At 50.7% G+C, this 14,062-nt stretch overlaps 1 protein-coding gene across 1 annotated transcript; it reads left to right on the top strand.

Moving 5' to 3' along the window:
- Positions 1-10,105: 10,105 nt before the first annotated feature.
- On the top strand, positions 10,106-10,408 carry KRP23_1709 (uncharacterized protein; the record flags this gene model as incomplete). The annotated part of the gene is made up of 1 exon (XM_067896035.1): positions 10,106-10,408. One exon carries the CDS (start codon positions 10,106-10,108, stop codon positions 10,406-10,408), a length of 303 nt encoding a protein of 100 aa, XP_067749042.1.
- Positions 10,409-14,062: the final 3,654 nt, after the last annotated feature.

The raw sequence follows: 14,062 nt of genomic DNA, 5'->3' as shown, positions 1-14,062 counted from the left end.
AAACTCCTTGAACTAAGCAACCGTGCCTTTAATTGCTGAGACTTCCTGTGCGTTCTCCAGTTTGCTACCGACTTGTAGTACTGTGGGGGGGGCATCTATTTCGTTAGTCATTGCTAGCTATAGACTCCTGTATCGCTAGGGCGCGAAGCCCGAGATCCCTGGGGACCTTTTAAGCCCGGAAATTCTTTGTCTAGGCCGGGATTCGGCATGGCACGCATGGAAGCAAGAGGTCGCCAAGTCCTCTCGCCGCGGTGGAGAACAGGTGATCTGCGGCGATACGACCAAGCATATCCGCAGACACATCGCCACCGATGTGCAGCAGCAGCCGCTAGCACTTGAAGTGCAGTACGGTACGTGTACCCAGTAGTTGGCACCCGGGAGGCCCATAGCGGATAGCTAGCTAGAGCAGCGAGATCTTAATGAACAGTTTGGATTTAACCTGCGGCCTAGCAGCAGGCCGAGTCTGTGTAGACAGATCAACAGGTACACATGAGGGCCAACTTGTTGTACTGTAGTGATATTCAGGGAAACTTATATAGATACCATGTTGTACTACTCTAGTATTCAAGATCTTTGAATGGTTTAAGGCAGCGGTTCAGACTCAAAAGCCCCCCCCCCCCCCCCCCCCCCCCCCCCTCTTCAGATCATGGGTCTGGGTTTTGGAGGAATAAACCTTCGAACATGAATAAATGACCTCTTTTAAGCGCTCTACATGTCAATCTTAATAACTTCAACTAACAAGCCACACTCTTTTTCCGCATCAAGGTCTGTCCCGCATTAAGCTCAATACTCCAGACTGCCCACCACGGACGCGGAGGTGGACACAGAGGCCGGGCGACAGCAGCGGAGCGAGCAGGAGCTGGAATTCTCAACTTGGAGGCGCGTAGACGAACCTATGCAAGCCTTTGAGCTGTTGTCACCATGCGCAAGCATCATGACAAGGCGCGGGAGGGTCGCAGGTGTCGAGAATTAGATGTGGTCGCCCTCCTGGAGTTCATTGGTGACGTTCTGCCGACGGGTGCGAATGAATGGGAGTCAGTGCGGCACAGCTACGAAGACTATGCGGTCGAAACCGCGCAGAGCGCGAACTGGTGTCGCTCAAGAAGAATTTCTAGCGTTACTAAACGTCAAGAAGCCAACGGGAGGTCCAAGGTGCCCTGAAAATGTCCGTGTGGCCCGTCAGATCCAGCGCCGGATCGAAGAAAAGGTGTCTATGGAGAACGACGTTGGCGACGAAAGAGCTTTGAGCAATGAAGAGCAGCCACTCGACAGCATCCCACACTCCTCCGGCGTTAGGTGAAAATGAAGATGCCAACTCATGCCGTTGACTGTTTGCACCCTACCTGAGTTCATAGTGCGAAAGCAAGTAGTAGAAGCAGCTAACATCAAATCCGGTCGTGGTGATAAACGCTCTGTCATTTCCAGCGCCGTAGATCACCGCCCATGCCGTTCCATATCGTGGCTCGGGTGGAGGTCGGCTCTCGTGAGGTAGTGTTGGCCGCGCTGAGGATCACGCCTCTCTCTCTCTCTCTGGCCTTCGGCGGTGAGTGCAAGCATCAGAATGAGCACAATGCTCTCGTCGTTGCCCTCGTAACTCATATTGCTATAGATGCAGAACAGAGTGCTACGTACTTTCTAAATCTGTGCGCACCAGCTAAACCTATGTTTTGGCATCCCAGAATACCTGCAGGAATCGCTCTACAACATTATAATCATTAAAATGGTGCTATTCCCCCCCCCCCCCCCCCTCTTTATTTAGCCTGGCATCCCCGTTCTAGTCCGCTATTGGACAAAAATATTGTGTCAAAGCGAGGTAAATATTCGATGAAGCTCTAACTTAGCACACGTGTAGCAAAAACCATATTCCCTCCGTTTCACAATAGTTGACCAACTTTAGTAACAGTAGCACGCTAGGTCTGATGAACACAATAGACGCATTTCCAACAGTCATGGGAGTAATCTGGCCGGCTCAGGCTAAAAATAGATGGCATCCCTTACAAAACCAAGTGCATAACCCGATGAACGAATTAGGCTACTATTTAGGGGTTCGGGGTAGTATAAACTAAGAATTTTATGCGCTAAAAACTAAGGAAATAGCGGGAATCGAACTTTCGCACAAATGGCGGTGCTCTATCCAATGGAGCTACGTACCCATAGCCCGCTTTGTATTGTGCGCAATGTTATTCTACTCTGATGTCATCAGAATTTTGGCAGCTTTTAACTTCAATCTCAGAAATGCCCCTTTATCCTCTTTCTCGTGCATAACAAGCGCAAAGTAAGCAGTCCCAAAACAGTACACGAAAGACTCGCATACGTAGTTTCTACGCAGAAATTCAGCCCTGCGTAGCTTTGCCTTGCCAATATGAGGACGCTTGCAGCTGTTGTTGCCTTCGTCTGGAATGATGCTTTCCATCACTTTTTGTAGAGATACATGTACTGTAGCGGGGCTACACAGTCGGCTCACCTCCTACCTTAGTGCAACACGCACTAATGGATACATTCAGGTTGACCACCCCAGGGTGGTCCACATTCATAGCAAAGACATATGACTGATAGAAAGTAACAACTTTCTACCAATGAGAGTCATTCAATAGATAGGGGTTCTGCCAGCCATCCAATGGCAGAACCTCTCATTAGAAATATCAGTTTTAGGAGGAAACCCCATTTACATTCAATACAGTTCTCATTTAGCACCAAAGCTATCGTTCTGTGACGGGGCACACAGCACCGTGCACAGAGGAAGTACTGGAGAGCGTAAGCTCTCAGTGAACAACAAGTTCACGGTTCCCGGTCTAGGGAACCGACTACGACTTAGACGGTAGGTTTAAAGACTGAATATATATTATAGGTGAGCCAAGCTTGATCCTTACAAACTCTAAGGCAACTATAGTAAAAGCTAAACAAGTGCCCTCGCCGCCAACCGGTTCCACGTATCATGGGCGCAATAGAGAGACATCCCCTCACTCTTTACGTAACATTGGTACACGTCGGTGTATCCCGTTACACGTTCGGTCCCTTTATCTAAGTTTAAGTATACTTGTGGATACAAGCATACTTACTCTAAGTTAAATATTTCTACGTTCCCTCTTACACGTGAACACACGTGTAAGCTAATGTAGGTGGTCTAAGCAGAAATACAAATGTGTCGTCAAGCACATTCGGCAGTAGATGATCGTACGCTGCATACGTTCAGGTCATGCTCTTGTAAATACTGCGAGGGCTTTCTTGACATTGTAGTGCTTGGATAGAGGCGAAAAACCCTAGGTCGAGAAAATTCAGATCCAGACAGTTAGGTGGCTGCACTTCAATTTGAATTTTCCATCCTCCTCCTTGCATACCGACACAAAGGCGTGATCATCCGCAACAACATGACAGCGAGCTCTATCGTGCTGAATGATCAATGGTGTGTCTTGCAGGAAAGACGGACACTTGGCCTTAATTGTCGGAATGATGTGATAAATCAGCATTGCTCGCTGTTCGTCACGGCCAACATTGACGGGGCCCGTTAGCAGCGTTCCGGCAGGCCGATTCCTTGGTGGCTTACGGGCAGGAACGCGCTCGATAAACGGCCACATCCCCACATTTCCATCAAACAACAACAAACCATCTCTGGCATGAATTGGTCTCATCACGGCAGCCATGAACATGACCTTCGTGATGAATCGCTTCGACTGGACCGTACGGCGAGGTGGTTCCTCGCCTGATGCTAGGTATACGGTCTTGTCAGCTTCGGTCATGTAGAACTACTTCTCGTCGATAATAGTGCGATTGGATAGACATAGGTGGCTGGGTCGACAAACAGAACTCGAGGCTACACGCAGAAATGTAGTTTGAAATAGTATATACACACTACCCATGTGATATGCAGCTTATTCTCGTTGGTCAATCTTGGTATAATGGAGTTTGTGTGGCGCACGATTTCACCAGCACTAACATATCGTTGAATAATAGCGAGCTACACTTGAATAGCCTTGGTGACCGCTCCCATTGTGTACCGCTGACGCCATGGCAGAGATTTGATCCGCGCAGGTATGTCAACGTGCACCCTTTTCCGGCCCCACGTCCCAGCTCGCTTGCTCTCAAACTACGGCATCCCGCACCATTCCTACAGCACTGAACCGTCTCCTTCCAAATCCTAGAAACAGTACTACCACTGCAGTGTTTTTGCCACCTTGGCAGTCGGTATCGAAACAGTCGTTGCTTCAACGTCCCAATGGAGACTCAGTGCTTTACCACGAGCAAACCACGACGTGAGCGTTTTCTTATTGCACGCATCCGGACCCAAACTCGTTACCATAGCGGATCGCAGTGCTAGATTAGCTTCTAGTAGTCGCGAGCCAATATCCGGTTCTATCGCTGTGTGGTCGTCACACCACGCCTTCGCGTCAAATCACGCTTGTCCAGACCTCGGTTGCCGCGACCAGAGAGGCGAAGAATTGGAATATATGTGGTTGATGGCCGAGCCTGCAATCCAATAGGATGGCGGAGAATTGCGCCAACCAAATGGGTAATAAAGATCTATGGTGAGGATCCCCAACTCCGGGATTGTACCAGCAAACCGACCCACATTGTTGGCAGCAATGGGTACATTGCGGAAAGCCCCGTTGACGTCCCCTGTCAACATGCGTTGGGGAAAGTAGCTTTGACATCTAGCGCTCGATTCGCCAAGTCGTTCACCGAACTTCCAGGAGGGAACGGTAGATCGTGGATTATACGCGTATCATCGGCGAGGTCTGCCTCCCCCTTTTGAACTGCTCCGAACGGGTTGTAAGTCACTCCTTCCAATGAGCCCAATAACTCGATGTCCAACATAAGATACCTGTTGGTATCCTGTCCCGCCCGTAGGTTCTTGATAATAATATTCAGGGCTCTCTTTTCCGAACCGTGATTGTGTGGAGGCGAGTCTTGCACGGGAAATGATTTCTGCCCATTCGGTTCCACACCATGTCAGCCCAATGTTCCTTGTATCTGTAAGACTGCAATGCTGTGTGAGTCGTAGGCACCTCCAGCGCTTTATTCGGCCGGGAGTCGACTGGTGTTTTGCCTCGAAGTAGGCGAACAAAATCCGGAAGCTGTAGCTTGGTACCTCGCAAGAATTCACTCAAAACACGCTGCTCCCCTCGATCGAGAAGATGCCTGACTTTATCGTGTATCGAGTTGAAGGGTGGACTTGGTTCAGGTGGAGAGGCCTTGTTGAAGAAGTGCCTTATTTAACTCTGTGTCAATATCTACTTCCTAAAGCTCCACAGTTCGTCGCCCCGCTATCAATGAGAGATCAAAAACATGCTGGTACTCCAATAAGAACTGTGATAAATCACGCTCATCACTACATGCAGGAGTGGTTGATCGTATCAAGCTGTCACGTGGGGGGGGGGGGCTGTGTGCGTCGGCGACCCACGAAGGAGAAGATGCAGCGATAGACTGAACAGTTGGACAACCGGCGGTCAATATCGTAGCTGCAGCGTCGGCGGTTGGAAGATTACACGATATTGGCGAACGGACGCCCTGGTAGTTACGAGGTCGTGCATTCGCGTTAGGTGTTCCTCCAAACTCACCGTTTTGTCGCCGTCTTTCGCTGTCGGCCGACAACCCTCCATAATTCTGTTTGATGAAGTGTCAAACAACCTCCGCGAGGGCAGCTGGCTTGAAATGCACACGGTTTTAAGCAACGCAATTGCCATTTCTTCCACGACGCCCTTCCACTGAGAGGAAGCGCATGCAGATAGTGTGCCCTCCTTGCTTCGGCAGCGCTTTCTGGACTGTCAGCTGAATGGAGACGCGCAAAGATCGCTTGTCGGGGTCACTCGGCCGTGGTGTGGTGTGGTCCCGTCGGGTAGTATCGTTAGTTTTGGCCTGGTTCAAGACGGCCGCAACATCTTGACGGAAGATGAGCTGATTAACCCGTAAATATGATTCGTGCGAGGAAGTGAAGTGCCCACAGATCGTGTTGGCTTGGCTCCAATCCTTATCGGACACATGCACCCGAAACAGTTCCAGACGATCGTCCATTCAGCCAGTCAGCTCAACCACGGCAGCCTCTGATGTCGGCATCTCGCCGACGCGCAATTCCAGCAGGAATTTGCTGGCCGCTTCGAATATCTCTTTGGCGAATGGTTAGTACAGCTGGCACGCCACTTTGTTTAGCACCTCGACCGCTCTCATGAGGACTGTAAAGTCGGCGGCTGGTCTTGCTCTTGGTAGTGCGTTCTTCCTGGAGATGTTGCTCATATCATTGCTGCGCACAGCCGATCTTTTCTCGCTCTCCGTTACACGAACTAAATGCAGCACCGAAGTCCACGTGTTCCGTAGTTCCAACTGAAAAGGCCACGCAGCACAGCAGGATGTGCAAAAAACCGAACTTATGCCAGTGGATCTGCACATACTCGATGAAATGCTGTGCAGACATAGAAGCAAACGTACCGTTAACCAGCGCTGATGGATGGCAGACTGCGTCCCGGAGGGTTGAAAATGACTTTTGTCGTGTGCGGCTGTGTGTGGTACTGGAGCTGTCAACCTGGTCGACTCCGATGTGGCTCCAACCCGATGGAGTGAATAAGTTGGTCGATGTCGTGTTGTAGCTGCTGATCATCTGCACAACGCGCTTTCAGCTGACGCCGCCGATCCTCCGGGCCCGACTTGGCAGCTTCGTCAGGAACCACCCGTCGCCGCTTGCTCTGTCTGGACGCGACCCCTTCCTGTCTCTCCCTCAGAGTACTCGTCTGGATTCCCGGTACTTCGGTGTCGTCTTCGGAGTCGCTGAGTCCGCCACTCAGAACTACGTCCCCTGCCGATGCTGGCGCCGCCTGACTCGTGCAGCTGTAGAAAATAGAATCTGACAGCTGTAATTCTGGCGGTAGTGTCCGGTTCCCGACTTTGTAACATACGTAGTCCAGGATGTGTGGTAGCGTCGAAGATGGGCACGAGCATCGACTCGCTCAGAGACTTTGCACCATATCCGTCAAGCAGCACTGGTGAATCTCGAATCGCTGGCTGGTCGACTCCGTTAAACGTTTCGTACACTTTCTGGTTAATTCGTCTCATCTCAGCGGGCATGAATTCGCTTGTTCTGCGCATCGCACAAGGTCGTAGAGCATACACCTCCACTGCCACGTCATGCAGCGAGTCTGGGTCGTACGTAATCACCTCATATGTATCACCAAATGAGACATCCAGCGACCCTGCTGATTCGTCTGCATCCACGTGTGTTTACCATGAGGCCGTACTCCCAGACACGAGCACCACTTTGCGGAACTCGAGCTGTACAAATTGCACTTCCAACATAGGTTCCAGATCCTTGTAGTGTTTTTGCCTCGCTGACCCCACGGTCAGTTATGTCAGCCCACGCTATCTCTACAACCTGGTCTTGTTCCGCTCATTCAGCACCAACTTGATTTTCACCTTTCCGCGCCGTGACGCTGACCCTTCCACTCGTCCGTAGGCAAAACCGACGACATTAAAGGTGCCGGGTCACAGAAAAAGTGACCACCCTGGCTGTTTTCTTGAGGGCTCATCTTCGATGTCCGGAAGGAGAAAGACTAGGTTGGCGATAGTCTTGAAGAGCCGGGCGCATGATGGTTATTAGCGTTTGGCGAGAAAAATCAAAAGTGAAGACGAAGAAGAGCTTTGCACCCTGCGGCGTCTCGCCCTTCTAGTCCTCCTGTCTGACTTAACTATAGCTAAAACTGCTCGATGGGGGAAAATGGTTTCGTCCTGAACGGCTTCAGCCCAGCTGCCGCCAACCTCCGAAACCTACCATTGATATAATCTCTTTATTGAGTCACAACATTCTCGCTCTGGCCCATTTGCCTTCAGTGAACCCTGCACACCCTCGTCGAGGGCTCGGCAAAATCCATGCTTTTAGATTAGAGCAGGTGGGCGGCAATCCAATTTCGGGTGGGTGAGTTTAAAACACACTTAAGTAGGGGTGAGGTCACGGTTTAATCTTGAACTTTGTAAACATGGGCCTGCCGTCAAACATTTCAGATAGTAAATACTTCAAGCTGAAGTTGCAGTACTGCAGTGATACACAGGTCGATCACATCTCTGCTGGTAGTCATTGCTCTTAAGGGCGTGGCAGGGGGGAGGGTTAAATAGTGTTATTTTTGAAGATTACATGTTCGACATAAAAATTGCTCGATTGGCAGCCAATGTATGCGCGTTTTATTCGATTGAACCACATAATTATCTTATTTGAGGCCATTTTATACGAGTCAGAGCTCTGTATGGTCACCAAAACCATGCCTCATATAAGCAGGTTTGACTGTACCTGCCAAAAGCTAAGTCTGATAGCCCATTTGACAGATTTGATACTGTGTAGCGAGGCCAGAAGGAGCTCGTGATCGATGTCTGAGTAGGGTACTCTTCTGCTCGCGACGTAGTTCCTCGAGCACTCGCGACTTCAACTTTCGAAGCATTTTTAGCAGCTTTTCAACAAGTTGGGGGTATTCTATTACGAGTATAATAATACCTTGCGTGTCATTTGTTCCAGGAAAGCAATCTCGATGCTCTCATTCTCGTGCTCGCAGCTTTTTCAATTATGGTAGCTTAGACTGGCATTTGCATCTACTTCAGTACATCCCATCCCGACCAAATTCAAATCCCATGCACATCTGTACTACCTGTGCGAGGTAAATTGCTGCTTGCAGTTGCACATTTGCCGGGGACATCTGTAGCTGGGATACGGAGCACAGCGCTATAACTGTCCCTTGCCACGCAGTTGACCGATTTCTGCTTGTGTTTGGTTGAGGTTTACGCTCAGACTACTGTCGTAATCTTCGTGAGTATGGTGCTTACGATGGTTCAGTCTTACTCAGATCAGTAATCGCGCAAGCGGAAAATTCTGGACCGATTCCCGCAGTATTTTTCCGACAGAAAACCTCGCCTGTACAGTTGGCTAAAGCAAACACTAAGTAAAGTGCCTATAAAAAAAAAGTTCGCGTTATATTTCCATTTATACATGGGCTGAAATCAGTCCACTATGTGCCGAGAACCGTACCCCAGCTACTAATAAGTGTCTCTGCCACAAACCCGCGATCATTTGGGTTATATGTTCTTTAGGTACATGAAGATTGGCTCGCGCCATCCTATCGGCCGTCAATTTTTTTGCCAGGACCTCTCAGTGTGCTCTCGCCGGAGAGTGCGGCTCGCTTGTGAAATCGGCACTAGTGCCTCACCGCTGTACCCTGCTTCGCGCCCCGCGCGGATGTAGAGCATTGTGGAGTATTGTACCAGACGACAGGGCCGACGACCGGGCGAGCACGTGCTGTTGTGCCGACAAACGGCAACCGATACCGGGAGGGCCACATCATCATGACGATTGCATATTACACTGTGTGTGTGCCGCATCAACAGTGGGCTTCATAATCAGCGCCAATGGCTGGTGCTGCGGAGCTGGAGGCCGCTGCCGCAGGGCACGCCCTCCTAGGAGGCAAGTACAAGTAGAATAGGACTGATAAGTTGCTACTCTAATTGAACTCACTTCGCAATCTGCAATCGAGCGCGCAAACGCCATAGGCATATATGACGTGAACTACGCGGTGTTGTATCCGACTACTGCTGATGTTTACGTTGGTTCAGGGTTCTCTCAGAACAGTAATCTTCTTAGAGTCTCCAGCAGACACTATAGTATGACAGCTTCCAATCCCCCAGCCTTTCCCCCACTCCTTCGCTCTCTCTGATGATCATTTTTATGCTCATTTGAAGCTTATTTAAATTTTTCTTGTCACTTACCCCGCCAAAATGACACATTAGAACCAATGGTGATTCCTCCAGGATTTATCGGATAGCTTTTGTTTTAAATGTACAGAAAAAAATTTGCTTACTTTTACTGTAGCTTACGCCTATGGTGTACCCGACGCTGTCTAGAGCCGCTTTCTGTATTTAACCTGAATACATGTACACTATGCATTCTGTCGTTTGCCGTCTGCATGAGATTGCACAATGCAACCAAGAGCCTTACTTCTTGTTCAGTGCTCAAGATATATCTACACGATCTGATGGTAATGATACTGTATCTTTTCTAAAGTGCTTCCTGCTTGCCTCAGAATGAGGTCATTCCGAAATTTGCCTCCGACAACACCAGACCAGTCCCGATCGCGTAAAAAGCATGCGACTAAGTTGGGTCGTGCTTGCTGCTGCTGCACTTCTGGCAAACTATGCCTTCGCCATCCAAGACACCGATCGTATCACGCTCCGCGGCGCTGCTGTCTCTCTCACGGAAACCGGCACAAACAACCGCTTCCTGCGAGCTCAAAGAAGTGTCGATTATGGTGGAAGCAACGACAACGGCGATTTTGATGAAGAGCGAGGAAGACTAACACTGCAGGATGCCGAGAAAATGCTGGAGAGATGCAAAAATTTAGCAAGGCGCACCCTGGTATGGAGAAAATCGCTGGGTTGTCGAAGCTGAGTCGGGAACAAGTGAAACTCTGGTTTGTATCAAGTCAGAGGAGCCGTCTCTTCCGTCAAATGTACAATGACGGAATGGATCCGACGATATTGAGTAAAGCGATTGACCTCGACGACATTGAAGAAGGTACCAGCATCCAAATTGATGGAAAACGGAGAGTACGCACTGTTTAACCAGTTCTCGCGGTTCTGGTCGAAAGAACGTCTCAGCGCGAAAAAGGTTCTCCCTTCAGCCCCTTCGGTCTAGCATTCATGACGCTTGTGACAGATCTTCGAAACCGGCACGGTTAATCGTTGTTTCTGAGGCTTGAACGGAATCAGTTGGGAACAAATCAGGAGCGATAAGCATCAAACCATAAAATGTTTTCAACTCGTCGGTTGTTTTTGATTGCATAAAAGCCTTGGAATTTTACATTTCTTCTTCGTTACTTTAGTATGCTGTCACATTTACGGGTGCTGTCACTCGGTCGCTTCGTTTTTTACGTTTGTCAGTGAGGTGCATTGGTGTCACTGAGCGGCTTCCGTGGCGACGAGAACCTGCACTCGGTCAAGAGTCAGCAGTAAACAGGTGAGTGAAAGTCAAACCAGCGTAGCTTGCAGTCGTTGCTGGGTGACGTAAGTGTCTACATATTGTGAAAGCGAGAAATCGACTTGTTTAGCATGTGAAGTTGTTCGTCTCGCCACCACCTTGGGTTCTCTTTCTCTCTATGGATAGATCGGCGTAGTCTGCAGTGGACGCATCAACGAAGGCGTTTGCAGTTGTCACGTAGTCTTCTTTGTTCAGAAACCCTGTTTGCCTATCGAAAGTGAAAATTCGAAAAAGTTATCACAATGCTTATTGCCAAACGACAGCGTCGCCACTTACCATTGCTTTTACTGGAGAGATCTTCCATCCAAATGTTCATCTGCTCACGCTTGAGACATCACACATAGCGATAGCTTGTCGCAGGCTGCGTGGCGAATGCCGTCACCCCATCGGACTCGGACTCGAAGTCGTCCACCCTAGACATTTGAGTCACGTGACGAAGAATGCCAAAAGCGGTAGCGAAGAGAATTGTGTTATGGCTGCAGCGTTTACTCTTTCTCCACTGATGGGTTGACCGGATCAGAATGGGGGCTATGTAGATCTCGCTGAAAAGCGTCAGATCTTCATTTCTCTGTTGGCGAATTGTCAGGAGTAAAAGTTGGCAGATTTCGTTGAAATGCGCTTCTTTGGAGACGCCTTCAACAGAAATTCGAGCGAAGATGAGAAGCTAGAAGAGGAACGACGGGCATTGCCTGTTATTCTTCAAGGGTTTTCTTTTCGCCGTACGGTATGCCTTGTTGTTTTCTGGTCATATTATGTGTGACGCCTGCGTACATTTTCGGTGACCCTAACAGCCGCCAACGCTACAAGAGCAACTGACTCAAGTTACCAACAACACAACTTGATTGAATGTGAAGAGAGCATCTGCCTACTTAGTTTTAGTTTTTGGACGAAGGTGAAGTAGCACCGCTCCTGAAGCCGTCTTGGATCTCGGCGATCGTCATGTCAGACGTCTCGGGCACCATAAAGTGGATGAAGATGATCGACAGCACCGTCGTGGCCAAAAACGGCGTGAAGCTGTAGTTCGTGATCGCCTCCTCGATATACGGGAATGCAATACCGATAGCAAGCGTGGCCAGCCACTTTACAGTAATGCAGATACCCACCGCGGCGCCACGGGCCGAGTCTGGGAAAAGCTCTGCGATAATCGGCCAGAGCAACGGGCCAATACTCAAATCGTAGCCCACCACAAAGATACCAAGGAAAACGATGGACAGCCAGCCAACGCTGTACGCCAGCGAGAACGTCATGCCAATGCAGCACAGCACCATCACAAAAATACCCCACGTCAACATGGTACGCTTGCGCAGAATCTTGGTCAAGGCAGCAGCGATCGGCACTGGGATAACATTTAGAATGTCGATGATCATGAGACCAGCGCGCGAGTCAGAAATCCCGGCATCCTTGAGGATTGAAGACGAATAGAAGAACACGGCGTTGATGCCCACAAGTTGGTTAATGCAGGTGAGACCCAGAGCAACGATCAGTTGCTTGCGGAACTTGGACTTTGTCATGATGGACCAGTTGGTCTCGTGCTCCGTCTCCTTGACGTTCCCACTCAGAGTCGAGGGCAGCTTGCTTCTCCGGTCATTAGCTTGAATCCAGCCCATCATAACGTTGACGTTCTCCTTGCCGTACAAACGTGCAAGCTCCTTCTCGGCATCCTCCTCTCGGCCCTTTGAGACCAGCCACACTGGACTCTCCACCATGAAGAAACGACATGACCACGAACGCAGCAGCGAACAAGATCGGCATACCAGCGATCCAACGGAAACCCGACGTCGTGTTCCAGTACCAGAACGTCGTGGCCACACCGAAGATGCCGAGCGTCGCGGCCAAGTGCGTGTTGGTGCCCAGCGCGTGGCGGTTGTGCGGCGTCGAGATCTCGTTCAGGAACGTGTTCACCACGGCCATAGCCACGCCGTTCGCCACGCCCGTCACGAAGCGGCCCGCCGCGAACCACGTCGGGTTGTTGGCCACCACTTGGACCACCGAGCCCAGCACCATGAGGATCGCGTTGAAGCGCAGCGTCGTGCGACGCCCCCCTTGTTGGACGGGAACCCCGACAGCAGACTGCCGAACATGCCGCCCACGATCCACGCGTTGACCAAGAGCGTCCACGTCGTCTTGGTGTGGCCCGGGAACATGAGGCACGTGCCGTCCTCGACCGGTCGCGCGTTGCAGTCGTCCGTGTTGCTGAAGGTGCTGAGGTTGACCTGCGAGTTGGACCAGCCGTAGTGGAAGGCCTCGAGCATGGCGATGGCCACGGACGAGTACACGATCCACGTCGGCCGGAGCGACCGCTCCTCGATGGTTTGAGCTGCCTCAGCAGTGTGCGTGGTCGGCGTGACCGCCACTGTGTATTCGTTTCGGGGCGAGCTTGACATCTGGAAGACTGCGACGGCGAGTGTATGGAGCTATCGCTCAGTGGAGCAGATTCGGAAGTGACAATGGATTCCTCGCACCGAACTCCTACCGCATCTAGGCTCTTGGGGCGGGCTCCTTCATGCTGAGCAGAGGCTTGCTCAAGCACCGGCGTCCTCGGGTTTTTGTGGCCGCCTATTCATGTTGGTCAAGCGCACTGCCAATTGAGCCGAGACCATGGCGCTCGTCCCCGATTTGCTGGTCGCGCACAGTGGGACTGTCAGTATATCGCTAGCTAGGGGGTACGACCGTTTCTTATACTTGGTGTTTGTATGTGCATCCACCAAGCACCAAAAATGACGGGTGCAAATGACCAGCCCTGCACGGTCCCGCAAAGCGCGTGCGCATTGCGGTGGTTCGAGTTCAAGGCGATTAATTCGAGGCTCGATCACGCCCCTGGAATCACGCATGGACTGGACTCGACCCGCAGCCATTTCGATAGACAGTCCGTCCGGGCGCCCCAGCTCGTTCACGCAGCAATCGCTTTTCGAGGGCCTGGGATGGATGCTTAACATTCGAGTGCCTCCAATGCACAAGGCTTGTATCCCGACTACTTCCTACACAGTCGGTGAAGCTTATAACCCGAACGCGACGTAATAATGTGGAGCTCAAGCGTCGCTCATAGCAGTTCCCAGCGCCAGTCCG

Source organism: Phytophthora ramorum (genome assembly GCF_020800215.1).
Source record: "Phytophthora ramorum isolate Pr-102 chromosome Unknown Phyram_PR-102_s0002, whole genome shotgun sequence".
Lineage (NCBI taxonomy): Eukaryota > Oomycota > Peronosporomycetes > Peronosporales > Peronosporaceae > Phytophthora > Phytophthora ramorum.
The sequence above is the reverse complement of the archived record's forward strand: the minus strand, read 5'-3'. Positions and strand labels throughout refer to the sequence as shown.